This window comes from Myotis lucifugus, unplaced genomic scaffold, assembly GCF_000147115.1.
Source record: "Myotis lucifugus unplaced genomic scaffold, Myoluc2.0 scaffold_160, whole genome shotgun sequence".
Taxonomy (NCBI): Eukaryota; Metazoa; Chordata; class Mammalia; order Chiroptera; family Vespertilionidae; genus Myotis; species Myotis lucifugus.
The window spans coordinates 2,387,684-2,406,827 of record NW_005871208.1 but is presented as its reverse complement, the minus strand read 5'-3'; the positions used below and the strand labels follow the sequence as shown (position 1 = coordinate 2,406,827).

At 52.7% G+C, this 19,144-nt stretch overlaps 2 protein-coding genes across 2 annotated transcripts in view; both read right to left on the bottom strand.

Annotated features, from left to right (window-relative positions):
* Positions 1-294, bottom strand: part of HOXC12 (homeobox C12) — a 1,772-nt gene extending 1,478 nt beyond the window's left edge. Inside the window, exon 1 of the mRNA XM_006095826.1 lies at positions 123-294. Coding sequence (XP_006095888.1) covers positions 123-294 — 172 coding nt within the window. The remainder of the gene's footprint in view (positions 1-122) is intronic.
* An 8,945-nt stretch (positions 295-9,239) lies between these two features.
* Positions 9,240-16,886, bottom strand: HOXC13 (homeobox C13). The gene is made up of 2 exons (XM_006095779.3): positions 16,046-16,886; positions 9,240-10,356 (listed from the first exon to the last, which is right to left on the bottom strand). Exons 1-2 carry the CDS (start codon positions 16,770-16,772, stop codon positions 10,100-10,102), a joined length of 984 nt encoding a protein of 327 aa, XP_006095841.1. The 5' UTR covers positions 16,773-16,886; the 3' UTR covers positions 9,240-10,099.
* Between the last annotated feature and the right edge of the window lie 2,258 nt (positions 16,887-19,144).

Genomic DNA, 19,144 nt, shown 5'->3' with positions numbered 1-19,144 from the left:
GAAGTAACTCTCTTTCTTTCCCCCGCGCGCGCCCAGTTTGCACTGGGGACCGAAAGGCCGGTTTAAGGAACACGGGGCTGCCGAAGGTAGGGCTGCGGGTTAGCCCATTGTCCGTTTTCTACCGACGGCCCAGGGCAGCGAGCACCCGTTGTCGCGGGCGCGGGTAGAATAGCGACGGCAGCCCGGGCAGCTGCCCCCGGACGCGCGGAAATTGGGGAAATAGAAGGTTTCCCCCGTGTGGATGTTCACCAGCGGCCCCACAAACCCGGGATTCAGGAGATTATGCTTTCCCATTTCCGCGGGGCCCGACCGGCAGCTTCTACTTTATTGCTATCTGACATTAAACATAGTTAAACCTGCACCGGCCACCCATTGGCCGTCCAACTCACGGGGGTGCCGCCCCCAGAGGGATGGGTGGGGACAGGGAATCCCCCCCACCCCGCACCAATTCCAACTTCCCCCTTCCCCAATGGGGGGGGGGGCGCACGAAACGCGGGGACAGATTTATTCGCTGGTTTCTAGTTTTTTAAAGAAATCATATAAAACCGAACGCAGAGAGCGAGGCAGCCGCCCGACGCGGGGCAAGGGGAAATAGCCACACCAAAAATACCCGCACATACACACTTCTGCACCCTGCACGCCCCCCCCCCCCCATGTATTATCTTCTCACCAACAGCTGGCCCAGCACAGCCCGTCCCTCTTTAATTAGCTCCTTTATTAACTAAAACCGTTGGAATTTACAATATCTCCCCAATAAATTACTATTAGATATTGTGTCATATAAAGTTTACTGGCTGTTTAAGGAGACGGATGAGCCCTTTGGCTCGGGGTTTATTTACAGTAGAGGCGAGTGGGGGTAAGGGCAGGTTCTCCTGCTGCTCTTTCTCGGCCCTGTGGCTGCTGAGCTTTTCTTCTTCCGCTCTTTCTCCTCAGGAATTGGGGGAGGCATATGAGACCCTTTCCTCCAGGAAGGACCCGGGGAACATTATTAATGTAGGGTCTTCCCCCCACGATGGGAGCCACCCTATCCTCACAAGTCCACTCAACCTGTAGAGAAAGGATGCAGAGGGAGGCAGAAAAAGAAGGCGCCCAGCTCTATGTGAACCTGCCTACCTGCCCTTGAGAATGTGGGGGTTGGACTGCTCTTGACTGTGATTCTGTGGGTCACAGGGGCTTCTGGGGGAATCTCCCAGAGTCTTTGCAAGAGAGTCTCTGGGCCCCTAGCAGAGCTTGGTTGGCCTGGGAAGCTCCTGACACCCACTGTGCAGAGGACATTGGCCCAACCTGCTCTGGGACCATCAGACAGCAGTGCTGAGGCCACTAGGTGTGCTGGGAGCGAGGGAAAGAACTCCAGAGAACCATCCTGTTGGGGGCTTAAAATTATGTTTATGGTGCTGGCCTCAGCAGCTCCGCCGGGAAAAGGCTGAGTACCCAATGCTGCCATTGGTGAGACTCGTCAAGGTAGGGAAATCACAAACCCTTTCCAACTAAGTCCACAGAACATAGTCAAGTGGATTAAAAAGGAGAAAAAAAACACACAAACCAACACACACACACACACACACACACACACACACACATAATACAAAAACCTTCAAAAGTAGGTGTATTCTCTCGGAGCCTAGTAGACAAAATAGTCGAATTTCCATGTGATTATTTCAGGCTCCTTATCCAATGCCCAGCTTTAGTAATACGAGGTGAGATAAATAGTTCAGGAAACATCTAAATATGAGAAAACACCAGAAGATTTAGAGAAGATTAGAGACTAAGAGACTCCATATGGGAGAGAAAAAACACACCCACGTAGGTGAAAGTTAAATGTCTGAGCAAAAGCCGAAGCAGACCGGAGCAAAAAATTCTCATCTCCCTTTTTCTCTCTCTTCTCTGCAGGACGCAGCGGAGAGAGACGCAGATTCTTAGAATTCCACAGCTCCGGGCGATTTCATATCCCAAACCATAGCTGCTCACTCCCCAGAAATGCGTCGGTGCAGGCGTCGCCCAGCCGGCCTGCCCTGCCGGCCCCGCAGTTAGACGCTCCGCGTCTGCCCCTTCCCCGCCCAAGCCCGCCAGGCTGCCTCGCCAGCCGCCCCCCCGCCCCCCACCCAGGAGCCTTTGGGGGCCCAACTTGCCTAACCGAGACCAAGCAGTGGGATGCCAGCCTGGCGCAGTCACCGCCAGTCAGAACCGCAGGAACCGGGCGCCAAACAGTGGGCAAGCGACCCGCCTGGATGGGCCTTGTTGTGTCTGATTAAAGGGCTGCGCGGCTGCAGAGAGGAGCATCCCTCCGCTGCAACTCCCACGTCACAGCACCTCCAACACATTATTTATGCCTCCTTTTCATGATGCATTAATGAGCGCCACTGAAATTTTAATTTTTAAAAATTTTATTTGCGGGTTATTTTGGTCATAAAACGAAACAAGGTGTGACTTTAATATTGCCGCAGTTTTCAATCAGAACATTGCGCTGGCGGCGAGGTCTGCAGGCCTCGGCTCACAGCCGCTATTGTTGGTGTGAGAAATGCCGAGCTGAGCTTTGCGGAATAATCACTAGTTCCCGTGAGGCTTCTCCCCCTTCTCTTTCCCCTCCCCGAGGACCGCGATCTCCTAGAAGGGGGACCCCAGGAGGAAAGTCTCAGCCTCTCCCCAGTCCTCCCGAGCTTGAAAATACCAGGCCTAGACCTCCGCTCGCTGCCCTCGGGCCACCGCCCGGCACACAGAGCTGCGGCCACAGGGCGGCAGATGCAACGCAGGGGAAACGAGGATGGAGTGAAGGTTTCCTGCACTCGCAGTTTCTATCAGACTGATTAGGCCCCGTCAAAAAAGGCCATTTTCCCAGGTTTGGGACTCTGTGGGCACTGGTACATGCTTAAACCCCCTTTCTTCCGAGCTTCGGACCCCGAGTCCGCTCAGGGAGAGCTGCCAAGAATCATCATAGAAATCCGCATCTCCAGTGTCGGGTTCCTCAGGACTCAGTGTGAACCTAGGGGTTTACAGGATCGCAGCGAGGACCCGGGCAACATAAAGCGCTCAGCCTCCCTTGGCACCCACCGCGGTTCTGTTGGCCTGTAAGACCCCCGCTGCACGCAGCTCCCTTCCTTAACCACCTCAGACAAACAGCCCCCAGAGCGCCGCTCTCAGCCTGGGTCCCCAGGGCCGGCGGGAGGCTCGGGTGCGAGGCTTCAAATCAAATCTAAATCCAGACTCGGCTAGAGCTGCTAGCCCTGAGCCCACTGGGGCTGGATACGGATGCTGGGAAGGACTCCCGGCCTGAAGCGCTGGACAGCCGCGTCTAGACCGCGGGTTTAATCCGCTCGCACTTCGCAGCCGCCTGCAAAACTATAATTGGCCGGGGACCCAGGCTCCGGAACCGCGGAGCGCTCTGTACGTCCACTCTCCTGCACTTTCATCAAATCACAAGGTTAGAGGAGGTGACCTGCTTGCTAGCGTCTGAGCCACGGCTTCCTGCTGCAGCTGGTCTTGGCTCAGCCATGCCCCTCTCATTAACTCAGGGGCTAATGAAAACTGAAGGCCAGGATGTGGTCCAAGGTTTTCCGTAAAGACCCGTGGCAGCCCTCGTGCTTCCGCACACCCACCAGCTGGACGCCCTGCCTCCTCTCCCGCGCCTTCTCTGCCTGAGCCTCCATCCCTCCCGCATCTTCGAGGCCTTCTCGCGGGGCCTCGAGTCGCTGCCACCGCTGAGCCAGGCGAGAGGAGCTGATTATAAAATCTACGCCGGTTCTGGTGGCGGGGTCAAGGCGGCTGCGCAGGCCACCGCGGAGCAGCTGTGAGCGGCTGCGTTCGGGCTTCCCGGGGTCGGAATGATGCAGCGCGGCGGTGCCGTCTTCTCCCCGTCAGTGGAGAGGCCGCGGTGGCCCGGTTCAAGGTCACTGTCTAGTTTGCGGAGAGCGGCTCCGCCGCATATGCAAATGAGGCAGCGCTTGGGCCTTGAAAGAGATCTGAGTAGGGGCTGAGCAGGCAGGGAGAGGGGAGATGAAAAGCGGCGAATGTGGACGGCTTGGGCCCCCACCCCTCAGGCCTCTCTGTTTCACCCCTTTAGGGCAGTTGGACTTGCAACAGGGCCTTGGTCGGATTCAGACTAGACAGAGGTAAAGGAAGGGAGCTCAGTCTCTGTTTTTGCTTCAGGAGCTCCTCCAGAGGCCGGAGCGCACTTGGTTCCCAGGTCTTCCTCTGGGAGCCCGGGACTTACAAAAGAAATCTGGGAGGCCCCTTCTCCAGGTATTGCCTTCTAAGGACCTACAGCCTGGAGGTGGGGGCTTTAGAGAAGTCTTGGGTGAGGGGGCCCAGTCAGGGTTTTAGGCTCGAGCCAGCAGCCTGGGATCAGCAGCGTCCTCACGTCCTTCGATCCCGCAGCTCCTTCTGAGCTGCCTCCCGCCGCAAGACCCCAGCCCGGTTGCCACTCAGGAGACAGGGAAGGGGTGGGGAGTCCCGGCGGGAACATCTGGGAAGCCATCTCTCCACCTCTCACCTGAGCATCCCTAAATGGGCCATCTTTCCCCATTTTCTGTCTTTCCGGCGCGCTAATAGTTAAATGGTTGCGTGGCTCTGACATTTTCCACCTCCGCCAGCAGAGGATCTCCTCCGCCTAGTGAATTACTGAGTGTCAAGGAAGGTGTGGGACCAAGTTAAAAAACACACAACAACACACCCTCATCACACGTCACACCCACAGCCGCCTGCAAGGGGGCCTGGTCTCCGCAGACCTCGAGCTCCAGGTGGGGTGAGGACGACCCTCCCAGAGCCCCCTGCCCCACAGCCAGCGGCTGGTTGTGACCGCGGCCTCCGTCCAGGCCTAGCTCTGGGCAGCGGCTGAGATCTGCCTGGGGTCTGTTCTGCCAGCTACCCAAACGCCCCCCGAAGTCAAGCCCCCAGTGCGGGGTGGGGAGCGCGGGCGGGTCGGAGTAGGGGCCACCGGCCCAGGAGGCTGGTGGAGGTGGGGGGGTGGACGTGCTGTTCACCCCGAGGATGGCTGGGCCGGAAGAGCGGGGTCCACTTACCTTTGGAGACGGAAGAGGTTCGGAAGGATGCGGGGCGGGGGCTCTCAGCTTCTAGACACCCTCTCCCCCTTCCCCAAGACCCGCCGCAGGCCAAGCCGAGGTATCTGAGGAGGGCGGGGCGGAGGAGGCGGAGGGAGCGGCCAGCGGTCGGCGCGCGGGAGCTGAGCTGCGAGCATCTCTGGGGAGGCCGCCTTTTATGGTCGTTATTAGCGCCCCTGTCTAGACTGAAGACGACACCTCCTCTGTGTGTAAACAGAGGCGGCGGGCTCTGGCGGGAAGGGGGGATGGCGCGTCGAGGGGGCTCGCGGCCCTCCCCTTCTCTGGCCACCGGAAGATCAAGGCCTTTTCCCCCCTCCCCCCTCGCATGTGCTCCTTGCGATGTCAAGGTCAGAAAGACCTAGTCACGGTCAAGGCTAAAAGAGGAAGAGCCTGGTTGGTTGCGAAAGGCTCTGGCCCCCTCCTCCTCCCAGGAGCTCCTCGCTTCCCAGGGCCCCTCTATCCTCCCCCAACGCAAGTCTGGATACACATCTGATCCTGCAGTTGGAGGTTTTTGAGGGGTGGGCTCACGCCAGCAGCCTGGGATCAGCACCGTCCTTACCCAGGCCACCTGAGTCGCACCCAGGTGGATCCTAGCGTGAGGAGTTCTCTTTTGAACAGAGGGGCTGCCGCCACGTCCCCAGCTCCCAATCCCCTGAGCCATGGAGAATGTCAGAGGGCTGTCCCTGCTGTACTCCCTCACTGCTGACCCAGCTGTCTGTGGATCAGCCGCAGGAGCAGATGGCATAGAGACAGCGGTGGAGGAATCTCCCGAGAACTGCTGGCCTTGCTCCCTCAGGTGGGTTCTTGGCTGTGGGACTGCGGCTGAAAGGCCCGTCTGCTGGCCCTGGGTCTGGGGATGAAGATGTGGGTGGGGAAGGACATGGAAAGGATGTAACTGAGCCCTCCCTGGCGGCCTGGGAGAGTGGCCCCCAGATGGAGAGTCCTGTGAGGCTCCAGCCCACGCCCATCCAGGATCCCCGGTCCTGACCTGGTGGGGCATGAAGGGTGGAGAATGCCACCCCAGACTGTGAGAAAGACAGCAGGGGCTTCCATCCCAGAGGGGAGGGCTGTCTCCAGGAGAAGCCTCTGTGCTCACAGCCCTGCTATTCCCTTGTACTCTCATATTTATTGCAGCCTGACTCTCACACCAACACTAGGAGACTGGCCTTAGAAAGAAAGCCTTTTTATAGATTTGAATAAAGAAGAGAAAACAATTCTATACCCTGAGATGAGTGCCGGCTGGTGACACTCCTACCTACACAGTTGCACACACAGGCAGTAAAGGCTGAGGAAATTCTCCACTGGTCAAAGGCTCTCCACACACACACACACACACACACACACACACACACACTCACACACACACACACCCTTGACAGGAATGTCTCACAGAGTCCCCAGTGAGAATGCCACTTCTTGGAGGACAGAAAGGTAAGGGACCAACATGATCAGGAAAAGAATAATACATTTTCCCAACGTTGCCACCCCAGAACACACAGTCACACAATACCTGTCTCACATGGGAGTTCCCATTCTCATGCTCACTTACTTTTATGGGAGAGGCATCTTAAAATTGATCCAGGCATGACAATTACCCAAAATCCATTCAGACACATTTAATCCAGGGCTTGAGAGGGTCTTAAACACATTGGGACTCACAAGGACTCAGAGAGACTTCAGTCTTTGCCTGGGTTACCAGGGTCCCAGTGCAACCCCAGTGAGCTTCCACAGGCTTTCTCCTTCTCTTTTCTTTTTAAAATTTTTTTATTGATTTCAGAGAGGGAGAGGGAGAGAGAGAGATAGAAACATCAATGATGAGAGAATCATTGATAGGCTGCCCTCTGCACACCCCACACTGGGGCTCGAGCTGGCAACCCAAGGCATGTGCCATGGAGTGGGGGTGGGGGTGGGGATCGAACAGTGACCTCCTGGTTTATGACCTCCTGGTTCATGATCTCCTGGTTCATAGGTCAAGTCTCAACCACTGAGCCATACTGACCAGGCTCTCCTCTTTTTCATCGCCCTCTTCTGGGGCTTTAGTGCCGATCCCTCTGTGTGTGGAAAGATTCACTCATTTGATTACTTGTGGGTTTGTGTGCAGAAGCGGAGGGCCCCTCAGAGAACTCTAGACTTCTCCCCCCGCCCAGTCTCCAACTTCCACTGTGTGTACATTGGGTGTTGTGGGACTGCCCAATGCATCTTCAAGTCAAGAGAGGTGGGGACCATATCAAGAGAGCCCCAGACCTCTTATCTATTCAGTTTCTTTTTCTGCTCAAGCATACATTTAATCTTCAACTCTTTTCATCTCAAGGGAGACTCTGGTTTTGGGGAAAGGTTAGGGTGGTGGATAGGAAGAGAAAGGGGAGATGGAATTAAAAATGAACCTTATTCCTGGGAGATTCACTTACACCTCCTAAATCTCTACTTCCCAGCATATGGTTCTTTGATAGTTAACCCAGAGTTAAAATGCACTTGAACAGGACTGGTGCCACATCAGTAGCAAAGCCTCCAGAGATGGTGAATTCTTCAGGCTCTTTGTCTCTCAGACTCCCTGTGTGTGCATGTGTGTGTTTCATCCTCAGAAACATTTATTTATTTCAATAAAATATTTAAAACTTCAGCCATCAGGTAAAGGGAGACCAGAGAACTCTAATTTCCAATTCAATGCCTCCAGTCTTTCTGTGTCTCAGGAGAGGAAGAATATTATATATAAAAATTGCCGCAGTAAAGATTTAATCCAAGATAACATTGTTTTAGGCGATGTTGCTTTTTAAAAGTCTCCTAACCTGACAATTTAACAATCTCATTAACTCTGCCAGATAGGGAGATAGGCATGGACTGACTCGACAGAAAAAAACAAATTAGTGGCAGGGCCTATGGGGCTCCAGATTGCTTGAAAGACCGAGGTTTCCAGGAATGCTGGAGAATAAAAGTGGGGTTGCTTTAGTGAACTGGGGGCACCAGGGATCCTAGCAGCCTGACCTCTCTACATAGGTCGCTGGGGAAAGAAAGAGTGCAGCCTGGGAACACCGAGCAGGGCAGGGGTGGCAGTGCGAACCTCTCCCTAGCCTCCGCCCTGAACTGGCTGTAGGAATTTGGGACCCTCTGCAGACAGTAGGGCCTCCAGTTAGCTTTCCACTGCTGTCACTACAGCATTCAGCTCCAGCCCCCAAATCCAGATCTGAGCCCCAACTACTAACTGAAATAGCAAGTATTTTTCTCACTCACCTGCTCCCAGGCCTTTTCAGTTGCTGATTACATCCTTCTCTCCATCAGGATGGAAAGAACTTTTCTCCTGTCTAGATAGTTTCAACCACCCAAAGTTAAAAAAGAAACTGGAGCAAAATATGAGTCAGGGGTCTTCCCAGCTGGGGTGATGGCTGTGCTCTTCCAGTGCCCATTCTGGCTGAGTCAGGGCATCAGAAACGTCTCTGAAGAGCCACTGGAAAGAGAGGCTTCCAAAGACTTTGAGCAATAAAATCAAGGCCCAAAAAAAGATTTTATTTTAAAAACAGGTTTGTGGGTTTTTCTTTTTGCATTCAATTCAATACATTGTCATTCAGACATCACAATACTATATACAGATACACAACATTTTTAAAAAGCCTATTTCTGATGAACATTGCAAAAGAACACTGTTTTGTAATGCGCCAGTGGGAGAAGGTGAGGGGCCCCCTAGCACCAAGTTGGCCTTGAAGAGGGAAATGTTAGGCAGCGTCTCCATTAGCTGGCTTTGTGGGGGCCCTTATTTTGGCTTCCTGGAAGAAAACTGCTTTCCTCTGGACAATCAGTAAAAGTGAAAGTATGAGGCCTCTGTTCTCAGCTACTGCCATGATGGAGAAGTGACTGGAGAGGGATTCTGCTGGGGACCCCAAACTCCATCCTGTGGTTTCTTTATTTATTTATTTTCTTTAAGAAAAAAAGATTCTACTTCTTTATGGCCTGGAGAGAGAGAGAGAGAGAGAGAGAGAGAGAGAGAGAGAGAGAGAGAGAAAGAAGAAGAAGAAGAAGAAGAAGAAGAAGAAGAAGAAGAAGAAGAAGAAGAAGAAGAAAGAGGAGGAGGAGGAAGGAGAAGAAGAGGAAGAAGAAGAAGAAGAAGAAGAAGAAGAAGAAGAAGAAGAAGAAGAAGAAGAAGAAGAAGAAGAAGAAGAAGAAGAAGAAAGAGGAGGAGGAGGAGGAGGAAGAGGAGGAGGAGGAGGAGGAAGGGAGGGAGGAAGGGAGGAGGAGGAGGAGGAGGAGAGAAAAATATTTAGAAGGCTGGTTGAGTTTCTGACCTTGGATTCCTGTGTGATGACTGGGAGAGCAGAACAGAAGAGGCAGTGGAGGCAAAGGCGGCTCCTGAGAAATTCAGTTTCCTGGTTGAGGGGGGTAGGTGGCTCTTAGGCCAATTCCAGCTTTTGTTGAAACAGAAAGAAAGAAAACCTATGTGCTGCCTGTACTCCAATCACGGTGCCTGACCCCTAATAATTATCATTAACACGACTTTTAAAATATGCACAGAAAAATCTTAATTGGGAATTCTTGCCTAACTAAGGAGTGCAGTAGGGACAGGGAGCAGGGGAGGACTGGAAGGAAATTTTAAGCTCACCAGGTCCTGCACTGAGGTTGAGATACCTCAGGAGGATCCTCTACCTGCTGGGCAAAGGAGGAGGCAAGAATGGGGTCATTGGGGTTCTCCAACCCTGCTTTGTTTGCAATGATTGGGCTCTTCTTGCTCTTCGCTGCCACTTGGCTTTCTTACAAGGAGATGGGAGAGGGGGGGATGGGGCCCCGGCAGCTTTGCTCCCGCCGCCCGCCAGGGACCCACTTCCAAAGCTGTTGAGGCCCAGTAGATCCCATCTAGATGGGGGTGGGGGTTGAGGATGGGGTGGGGAGTAGGGGGACGGCAGGGCGCCCGCCCTTGGATACTCTCTGCCTCCCAGCCACGGTTCCTCTTTCTTGTTAACATTAAATATTCGTCTGCACCGGCGAAGGGTCCTTCGGTGAGTTTGGTTATGGTACAAAGCGGCGACATAAATAGAGGGGGAAGGTGGCCGGGTGGGCGGTCAGGTGGAGTGGAGATGAGGCGCTTTCGATTTGCTGACCACCTTCTTCTCTTTGACTCGACGGTTCTGGAACCAGATGGTGACCTGGCGCTCGGAGAGGTTCGTGGTGGCAGAGATGCGCCGGCGCTTCTCTTTGGTGATGAACTTGCTGGCCGCGTATTCCTTCTCTAACTCCTTCAGCTGCACCTTGGTGTAGGGCACGCGTTTCTTGCGCCCGCGCCGGTAGCTGCTCACCTCAGGCTGTAGGGGAACCACGTCTAAGGGGGGAGAGAAGGCAGGCGGGCAGGGAGTGAGTCTCGTGGATGGAACCTGGACTGGGCTACGGGCATCGACACCGCACCGCAGACTGGGCGCAAAGTTCTGGCAGGGACTCAAAGCGGGCCAGCGGATTGCCCCCAAATCTTTTGCTCTCTAGTAGCAAGGCCACGACGGAGGTGAGGCCACTGTGGTATTTTTCTCTGGTTCAAACTTTAAAGGAGGGGGCACAAAATACTCAGTCATCAAGATAAACAATACTTGAGTACAATGCTTTAAAAAATCAAAATGAATGCAAAATATCCATGATGAACAAAGTATCAATTTTTTAAAATAAACACTGGAGCCCTAACCGGTTTGGCTCAGTGGATAGAGCGTCGGTCTGCGGACTCAAGGGTCCCAGGTTCGGTTCCGGTCAAGGGCATGTACCTTGGTTGCAGCACGTACCCAGTAGGGAGTGTGCAGGAGGCAGCTGATCGATGTTTCTCTCTCATCGATGTTTCTAACTCTCTATCCCTCTCCCTTCCTCTCTGTAAAAAATCAATAAAATATATATTTAAAAAAAATAAACACTGGGACAGTATTACTGATTTTCTTTTTGTCTCAGGCTTCATTAAGGCTTGGCACCGCAATCTCTGTGTCACTAAAATCTCTGTGTCACTAGAATCTCTGTGCCCTTAGAGGGGTCCCTTCAAATTTCACTCTGGTCTGCAGGCCTTCCTGCAGGTAAATCATTTGGGCAGCCATCAGCTCATCCTCTGCTCCAGTATGAAAGAAAGATGTTCTGTTGTAGGTTTGAGGAAGGACATGTCGGGCAGGGAGATAGCTGCAGTTGGCACAGACCACCAAGTGGCTGCTCACGGCTTTGCTCACTGGCTCTGCACTAGGAATCTGATGCCCGCACCACTAGACAGAGAGAAGAACAGTCCAGGTGACACCAGCCTGCGTGGGAGCCCATCAGTCTAGGAGTCCAATTTTGTGAGCCACTTAACAACATCCAAGGTAGGATAGGAGGCCCTGGTCCTGAGATATAGAGAATCAGTCCTTGGAAGTAAAGGGTCCACGCCCCAGGGTCTGTCCACCAGAGAAGGCACCAGGAGGGCCCTTCTTGGGGGGTAAAATCAGCTATTCACATAAGTCTATAGAAAGAACTCAATGTCCCCCTGCCCCCACAAATGTCCACCCACCAAAACAGAGCAAATTCTGCTCTGCTCCAACCCCCTCTCCTCTCCATTCTTCCAAAGCCGAAGAAAACTCTCTTCATCCCATGCAGGAATCCTAACCCTAAATCCTAAATACCTTGTCACCCTAACCACTAGTAGTTCAGTTTCTTTATACTCTGAAAATTTCACAGAAACCAAAAACAAAAAAATGTCACTTATACCCCCCTTCCACTCCACCCTCACCTCTGTCAATAAAAATGTCATAGCCACACTTTCAAGGGGAAGTGGGAAACTAGGGAGATTATCTAAACAAATGGCCCCTTAATTTTTAAAATATAGTTATTAGACTTCTTCAGACAGAAGCTAGTGAAGAAGACAGAATATTGGGGGTTTCTCCTTCGTTCTCTACCCTTTGAGAGTGTAGAAACAGTCCGGGGTGAAAACACAAAGCTCTTCCTGAAATGCTGTTCTCACCCCACCCTCATACAACACCTTCCCTATACCCATTCCCACTGGGACCCTTATCTCTATAGGATGGAGAGAGATGTCTCCTGAGAAAAGTGCTCAGGAAGAATATGGGAGAGGGGGGTTCCAATGGCCTGGTTTGGCTGTCTTCGTGATGACAATTTCTCAGGAAAATTGTTGGATTTGTCCCTTGTCTCTGCCTATGTATGAATAGGCCAAGGTTTTATAAAAATCTGAAAAACAAAACAACTTCACTTTAACAGAGAAGATCCTTTAGATTAAAAATGATTTTTTGTACAAGATAATTTTTTTAAAAACCTCTCAGTTCTCAAGTTGTTTTTTACTCTTACAGATGTAACTATGATTCAGGAAATTGATGATTCTGAGACAAGAATAATACAGAGAAGGTAAGTAATGATATCATGAGGTCATTGTGAGGTTTTCTTTTTGTTTGTGTTAATCCCCAGAACTTTTTTTTCAGGATTATTTTAGTAAACTCATTTACAAGATGAGAATTTGAGGCTCTAGACTGGATAAAATAACTTAAGTTTAAGATTTTAAACCCAGATTTTTGGATTTCTCAAATAGAAATAAACCACCTGATACAATCCAGCTTTAAAATATCTCCTTTTCAAAAAATAAAATAAATAAAATAAAATAAAATAAAATGCCTTCTTTTCCCTGGAGAGCAAAATGGAATAAAAGTGGCATTTAATTCCTGAAGTAACCAGATAATTGTCCTTGTTGTTGTTGTTGTTGTTTTTCCCCTCACTTTTTGTAAATGCTCACAATTACCTACCCAATTTTGTAACTCTAATTTTCCAATGAGGTTTAATCAATGCAACCCTAAAAATCAGTTTTAAAAAACAAGTAATTGATTTAAGCTGGCTCTTTTTCTCTGTAGAATACCAGGATTGATTTGGCCAAGTTTTTCATGGACCAGACCAAACTGCTGGGGATTTTTAAAGGCCTCCTGGGGAAATACCTTCTCTCTTGCCTTCTCACAGAAGCCCCCTTCATTGTCTGTTGTCTTGTCTGAAAAGGAAGTGGGATCCACAGATGTGGGAACATCTAAAGCTTAGACCTGGAATAGTGTCTATACTGCCTAAAGTAAACAGGGGAGTTGGCTAATTAATATTACACTCAACCCTTCCCTAATCTCCCTCCAGAGCATACACGCACCCAAACCACTTCATACCTGGGAATCTAATAGACACTTTTGAAGAGCAAATAAAAATCAGATCAATGCTCAGCCATAGCTTTCTCTTGGAGCTCTGTGTACAGGTTCCTACTGCTCCCTCGCTCTTGCCCACTTACTGCCACAACAGGGCTCTGCAGAGGACGCCTTCCTCAGCTAGAAATCCTAGCTTCTCTTCTCAACCAAAATCCAAAGGCTTGTCAGTAGGTACTCCAGCATGACCCAAAGAACCCACTAAATGTTTTTCTCGTTCTCTCTCTCTCCTAATCCTCTCTGTCTCTCCCCATCCTTTCTTTGCTGATTCTCTCTCAAAATTTCTGCCTCTCTCTGAAGAAAAAAAAAGTCTACACTCACCATTGGAAGGAAGAGAGAGAGAGAGACAGAGAGACAGAGAGAGCAAGCGCAATGAAGCAAGGGTCTGTATAATTGGGGGAAGGAAAAAGCCACAACACATCTTGGCCCTAATTATTTGGATCTTTCTGAACAATTGCTCCATCTCCCACACCAGCCCAGACTGCCATAGATGAGGTTTCTCAGAGCCAGAGGCGCTGAAGAGAGACAGTAGTGTTTATGCCTAGATGCTGTGGAACAAACCACAATTGCATAGACAGAGTTATCTGGAAATCTCACTGCTTCTAAAAGATCTCTGTGTGGGCAGAAAGATGGAGGGTGTCTGAAGATCATTTCTTTTTCATCTGCCTATTGCCTGGACCTCTGCACTCACTGTGATACACCAGCCTGATTCTATTTCCACACAGGGAGTGTTTGAGCACATAGCTGCTGAGACACACTGGGTTTTATATCCATTTCCATGCTGTAATTTGCATGCCATAATTTGCAAATGTATTACATCTCAGTTGGGCTATATATTTTTTATTTCAAAGCTATTTTTCTCTAGGAGGCTGTGATCACAAAGTGTTTATTTCTAGCGTGTTTTCCCCCCCAGGGAATCTTTAAAATGTATATTTTATTCCAAGATATTTCTGAGCTTCTCTTCAATCCTTCACCCCTACTCCACTCCACACGAATACATAAGGATGCCAGAGAAGCTCCTCTTCACTTCTTCACATTAAACCCATCGCCCACTGCTCCAGACCTGCACTTCTGCCCAGAGTGGGCCTGGTGGGTATATGCTCCCCTGTCTTTCGGCCCTTTAGAATGGCCTATTGGCTCCACCTGCTCCAAGAATTCCTGCTAGATACCCAATTCCTAAGGACCTTTCCATTTGGGAGAATTGGGGGATTAAAGGGCCATCTCTCTACATGTGAATTGCCTGTATTCTAGAAATATATTAGTGTATGTTTCATATTAGGTGGTTAATAATAGAAATCTTATTATATAAAAATATTATCGCCAATGCCAAATATGTAATGCATGATACCATGTACTAAAATTCTATCATCCTTAAATCTTCTTGCAACCAGAAATGGGGTGCCTAGGGTGGGTTCCACCCGGGTATTCAGTTGTATGTTATATTGAGTATTCTCAGAATATTTACAAGAATGTTATTTGCTACACTTTCTAACATAATTCAGTGATATTCTCACCATCTGCCCTTTCCCCAGTCCCAGATGCAGAGGAATTTCGGGCCCACTCTTAAGAGGTCTTCAGTCTATATTTTCCAATGAAAATGTCCCTAGGCCCATATGCAGAGCTGGGGGACCTCTGGGCAGTATGGGGAGACATGTGTGGCTGCGCTGGGCCCCACTGGGCCCCTGTGGACGTTGGAAGGGAGCCAGTCAGCCCTCTCTCCCTGAGCTCTACTTACAGCCAGAGCAGACTGAAGCTCTGGATTTGTTAGATCCCAAATCCTGATTTCTCAGTGCAGTGCTGCATTCAAAGCTCCCAAATGGTTTTTAGAAACCCTTGGGTGGGTTGCAAGATCCCCTCCTGTTTAGGGAAAGCCTCATTTAAAGAGGAATAGGGCAATGGTGAATTCCACCCCCCATACCCCACACATAGCCAGACAAAACTGAGGGGCTCTCAGCCTGGGCCTGGACCCCAGGTCCCTTCAGAACAGGTCTTCCTCCCCTACCCCTCTCATCCTTACCACCTTCTTTCTGTGTTGTGGCATGGATAACTCTCTCCCCCCACACTTGCGGGAGTTAGCAGTGGAAACACCCACATTATTTGAACTCAGTATACCAGAGAGAAAAATAAAATTTATATCTCAGGAGAGGGATTCAAACTTCTTTCTCTACACACCCTCTCAAGAGAGATTTTAGCTCTGCTCCTTTAACAATTGGGAAATTCATGGCCAAATTTTTTTAATAGATAAAAAAGAAAAGAAAAAGGTAGTATCCTACATTTCTGTAGACTGTGGCAAATCGGACTCCTATTTAAAACACACACACACACACACACACACACACACACACTCAACTGTCTAGTGCCTGACCGATCTTGGAAATTCTGGCAAAGAAAACGGGGGTTCTTATTTTCCCCCCCAGTTATTTGGTGGGTTGAGGGTTTGGGGCTGGTGATTGTGGATTCCAAGGTACTCTAGGCCCTCCCCACCCCCATTCTTAGCCGGAAGCGGGCTTCGCCGGCACAGAGCCACGCGCGAGACTGGAGCCGGCTGGGGGAGGAGGAGGCGAGCTACCGACTAGAGCGCAGCCGGCGGCCCGGCGCTCGGGCGCCTGTGATTGCTTCACTCTCAGCCAGGCAGCTTCGGGGAACGTGTCGGAGCAGATTTCTTCCCCGGAGCATTCCTCAGCGCAGCTCGCCGGGCCAGCTCCATCGGCAGCCCAGCAAAGCCGGCGCGCCGGGACCAGACGGCGGGGGTGGCTGGGGCGCGGAGCCCGGGGGCAGGCGGGGCGGGGAGGGTCCCTGGCGGCGGCCGCGGCACTCGGGCCCCATCCTTACCTGGAAAGGGAGACTTCCAGAGGTGGGCGGACTGCGACTGCTCTTTGGAGCAGTACACCTGACTGTCCCAGCCGTTGGAGAGAGCCCAGTGCTGGTAGCCTTCGACAGGGATGAGCGCATCGTGACGCGGCTCCGGGTGCCCGCTGATCCCAGGCACCACCGACACGTCCAGGTAGCCGGGCATCGCCTGGTAGGAGCTGGCGAAGCTGGGATAGAAGGCGAACTCCTTGGCTCTGGACAGGTCGTCGCCGGGCAGGGCGCCCGACGGCTCCGGGTACTTATCGCCCGGGTGGTAGGAGCAAGGCTTTTGCTGCAGGTTCACGTTGTGCGACAGGCGGCAGCCGTAGTAGCTGCCACCAAACGGGTAGCCGTAGCCCAGGGTGGCGCTGGACGAGGTGGGGGGCGCGGGCGGCGGGGCGCACTGGCGCGCCGCCTCCGGGGCCGGGATGTCCGTGTAGACGGCGCCCTGAGGGGCACCCAGGGGAGCCGGTGGGCGGCCCAGCACGGGGTGGGGAAGCAGGTCGCGGCAGTGGCTGGCCGGGCAGCTGCTGCCCAGCCCGTCCATGCTCGGGGCTTTGCCGGGGCTCGCTCCGCTGCAGCCGCCCCCCGCTCCGCCCGCGCTGCCGCCTCCCCCGCCGCCGCCGCCGCCGCTCTCCGCCGCGCTGTCCTCATAGACGTACATAAGGCTCTCTGGCCAGCGCGGATGCAGGAGCAGCGAAGTCGTCATGACATGATCTGCTCGAGCTTTTTAAAAACTCCACTTGCCAGAGGCAGCGAGCTGGGGAGACACCTCGCTCTCTTTTCCCCTCCCCCATCCCTCCTCCTGTCCCTCCCCACCCCTCCCCTCCTCCTGGTGTTTCCACCTCCCTCCCCCAGATTCCTTCTACGCATGCGGGGACACTTCATTAAGAAATCCGCCGGCGGCCGCCCGCCTCCCCTCCACACCCCTCCCGCGCCCACGTGACTCGGCCAGCGCCGAGCGAGCCGGGCCCGGTCTCCTGGAGTTCCCACCCCTCCAGGTGGGGCGGGGCAAAGTGGAAAAGCTCTGTGCTGATTGGCTGTCAGGAGGGGCAAAGAGGAGGGAGCTGGGAGATTTAAAGGGACAGGGCAACGCCCCCTGGCAGGCCCCTGGGAGGGAGAATGAGGAGGGGGGCGGGGAGGCTCAATTTGGCCGACGCAAAGGGGTCTGGAGAGGCGAGGACTATTCCTGGGCGTCTCCCCCTAGGCTTAGGATGTATATGGGGGAGACAAATCCCACCCCCCAAAAGATCGCTGTGAGTGGATCGGGACTTGGAACTAAGGGTGAGGGAGAAACTGGATTTTTTCCTTAATAAGTGAAGAAACTAGAAAGCAGGCGTCAGCGCGCGGGGGCAGGGCGTGGGGAGCCCGGCTGGGGCCCAGGGCGACTCCCCTGAAGCTCACTAGGTCCCGAAGCCGGGCAGGAAGAGAGACTTTGATGACGGGATGGCGTTTCCATTTCCTACTGCCAGCCACTTACCCTAAAGCCCCAGTTTTCTGAGAGGGACTCTGGTCCGCACAGTGCTGGAAGGATGCGATGGCCCCCCTCCCGCCCCCGCACACAGATCACCGCATGGAGTAGAGATGCTCTCAGTGAAACATGGAGAATAAAAGGAGGGAAATGGGAAATTGGGGCAATAGAATAGGCTGGCATTTCAATATACAATAGAAATAAAAAACCTCGGAGTGAGATTTTTCAAAGAAAGGGGGGCAGAGGGGGGAGAGGAGTAGGTCTAGGAAAGCTAAAAAAGCGCTGGATGTGAATAAGAGCACTCCTGCTCTCATATCTGTGTACAAAAGGAAACTTGAAATGAGGGAGAGATGGGAGGCCCCAGGAGGACCGACCTCAGCCCGGGGCCGCCCAGGGCCGTTAGGCTGGTGTGGGCCAGTGGGCCGGGCAGAGCCCGGATCAGTGCAGTTTTAGCTCCCTTATAGTGTGAATTGTTTTCATGCTTTAAAATTGTCCCATATTTCAAAGGACAAATTAACACCAACTTACGGTAACCCCCCCCCCTTCTTCCCTCGCAATCTCCCGACTTACGGGCCTTCCTACACCCAACTTGATGCCTTAACAGAGGCAACCCTTTCCAGGGCACATCTCGGTGGAATTGAGCCAAGTTCCCTTTCTGCACAGGGCCTCCCTGAGGAGAAGAGGTCATAAAGAGGGGGGGGGGGAGAGGGGAGAGGGGCTGCAGCATCTCCCTCTTTTCTGCCCCTGCTGCAGCGTTTACATGCTGGGTACTCCTGTCCAGGCAGCTCACAGTAACCTCAGGCTAAGCCAGACCCACTGGACCCCGCCAGCCCCAAGAGCAAATGGCCAGGTCTATCCTGAGACCCAGCCACGCAGTCTCCCTTCTTTCTGTAGGGGAAGGTGGTGTTTGAAGATGGAGAGCATGGAGAGGTCCTGGCAAGGGTGAGTTAGGATAAGAAACTAATCTTCATCAGTGTGATCAACATCCTTAGATTTCCGAAATCAGGCTTCAGGCTGGGCTGGCAGTAGGCAGAAAATACAACAGAAAGGTTACAGGAGCAGGCAAGCAGGCTAGCACGAGGGGTGATGATGGTAGAAGGAGGAGAGAGGAGCCGAAGTGAAGGTGGGTCTTTCTGGGAGCTCGCTCCTGGCTGGGAAACTGGCTTCCCTGCCTCCGGAGTCCAAGGTCAAGGTGAAATGAGGAGAGTAAACTTGGCCTGGCCCGTCTAGACTGGGTCTTGTGACCTTGCCCCCTTCCCCCCCCCCCCCCCCCCCCCGCGTCTGCCTGTGACCTGGCTGGTGGGGGTAGGTGGGTGGGGAGGTTTTTGGGTGGGTTTCCAGCCAAGAGGGGAGAGGCGGTCCTGAGGCCCTGTTTTCCCCCCCCGCCCGACGGGGAACCGCGGGGGGGGGGGAAACAAAGGGAAAGGGAAGGTGCTTTTGGGGGCCCCCGGGAAAAAAAAAAAGGCTGAAATAAACCCCCCAGCCCCCGGGGCCCCCTTTGGGGGCGAATTTCTTACCCCAAAGCTACGGGGGCCCTACACCTTTTTGGAGGGGGGGGGACCCCAGGGAGGAACCGGCGGGGGGTGCCCCGCGATAAAAAAAAAGAAAAG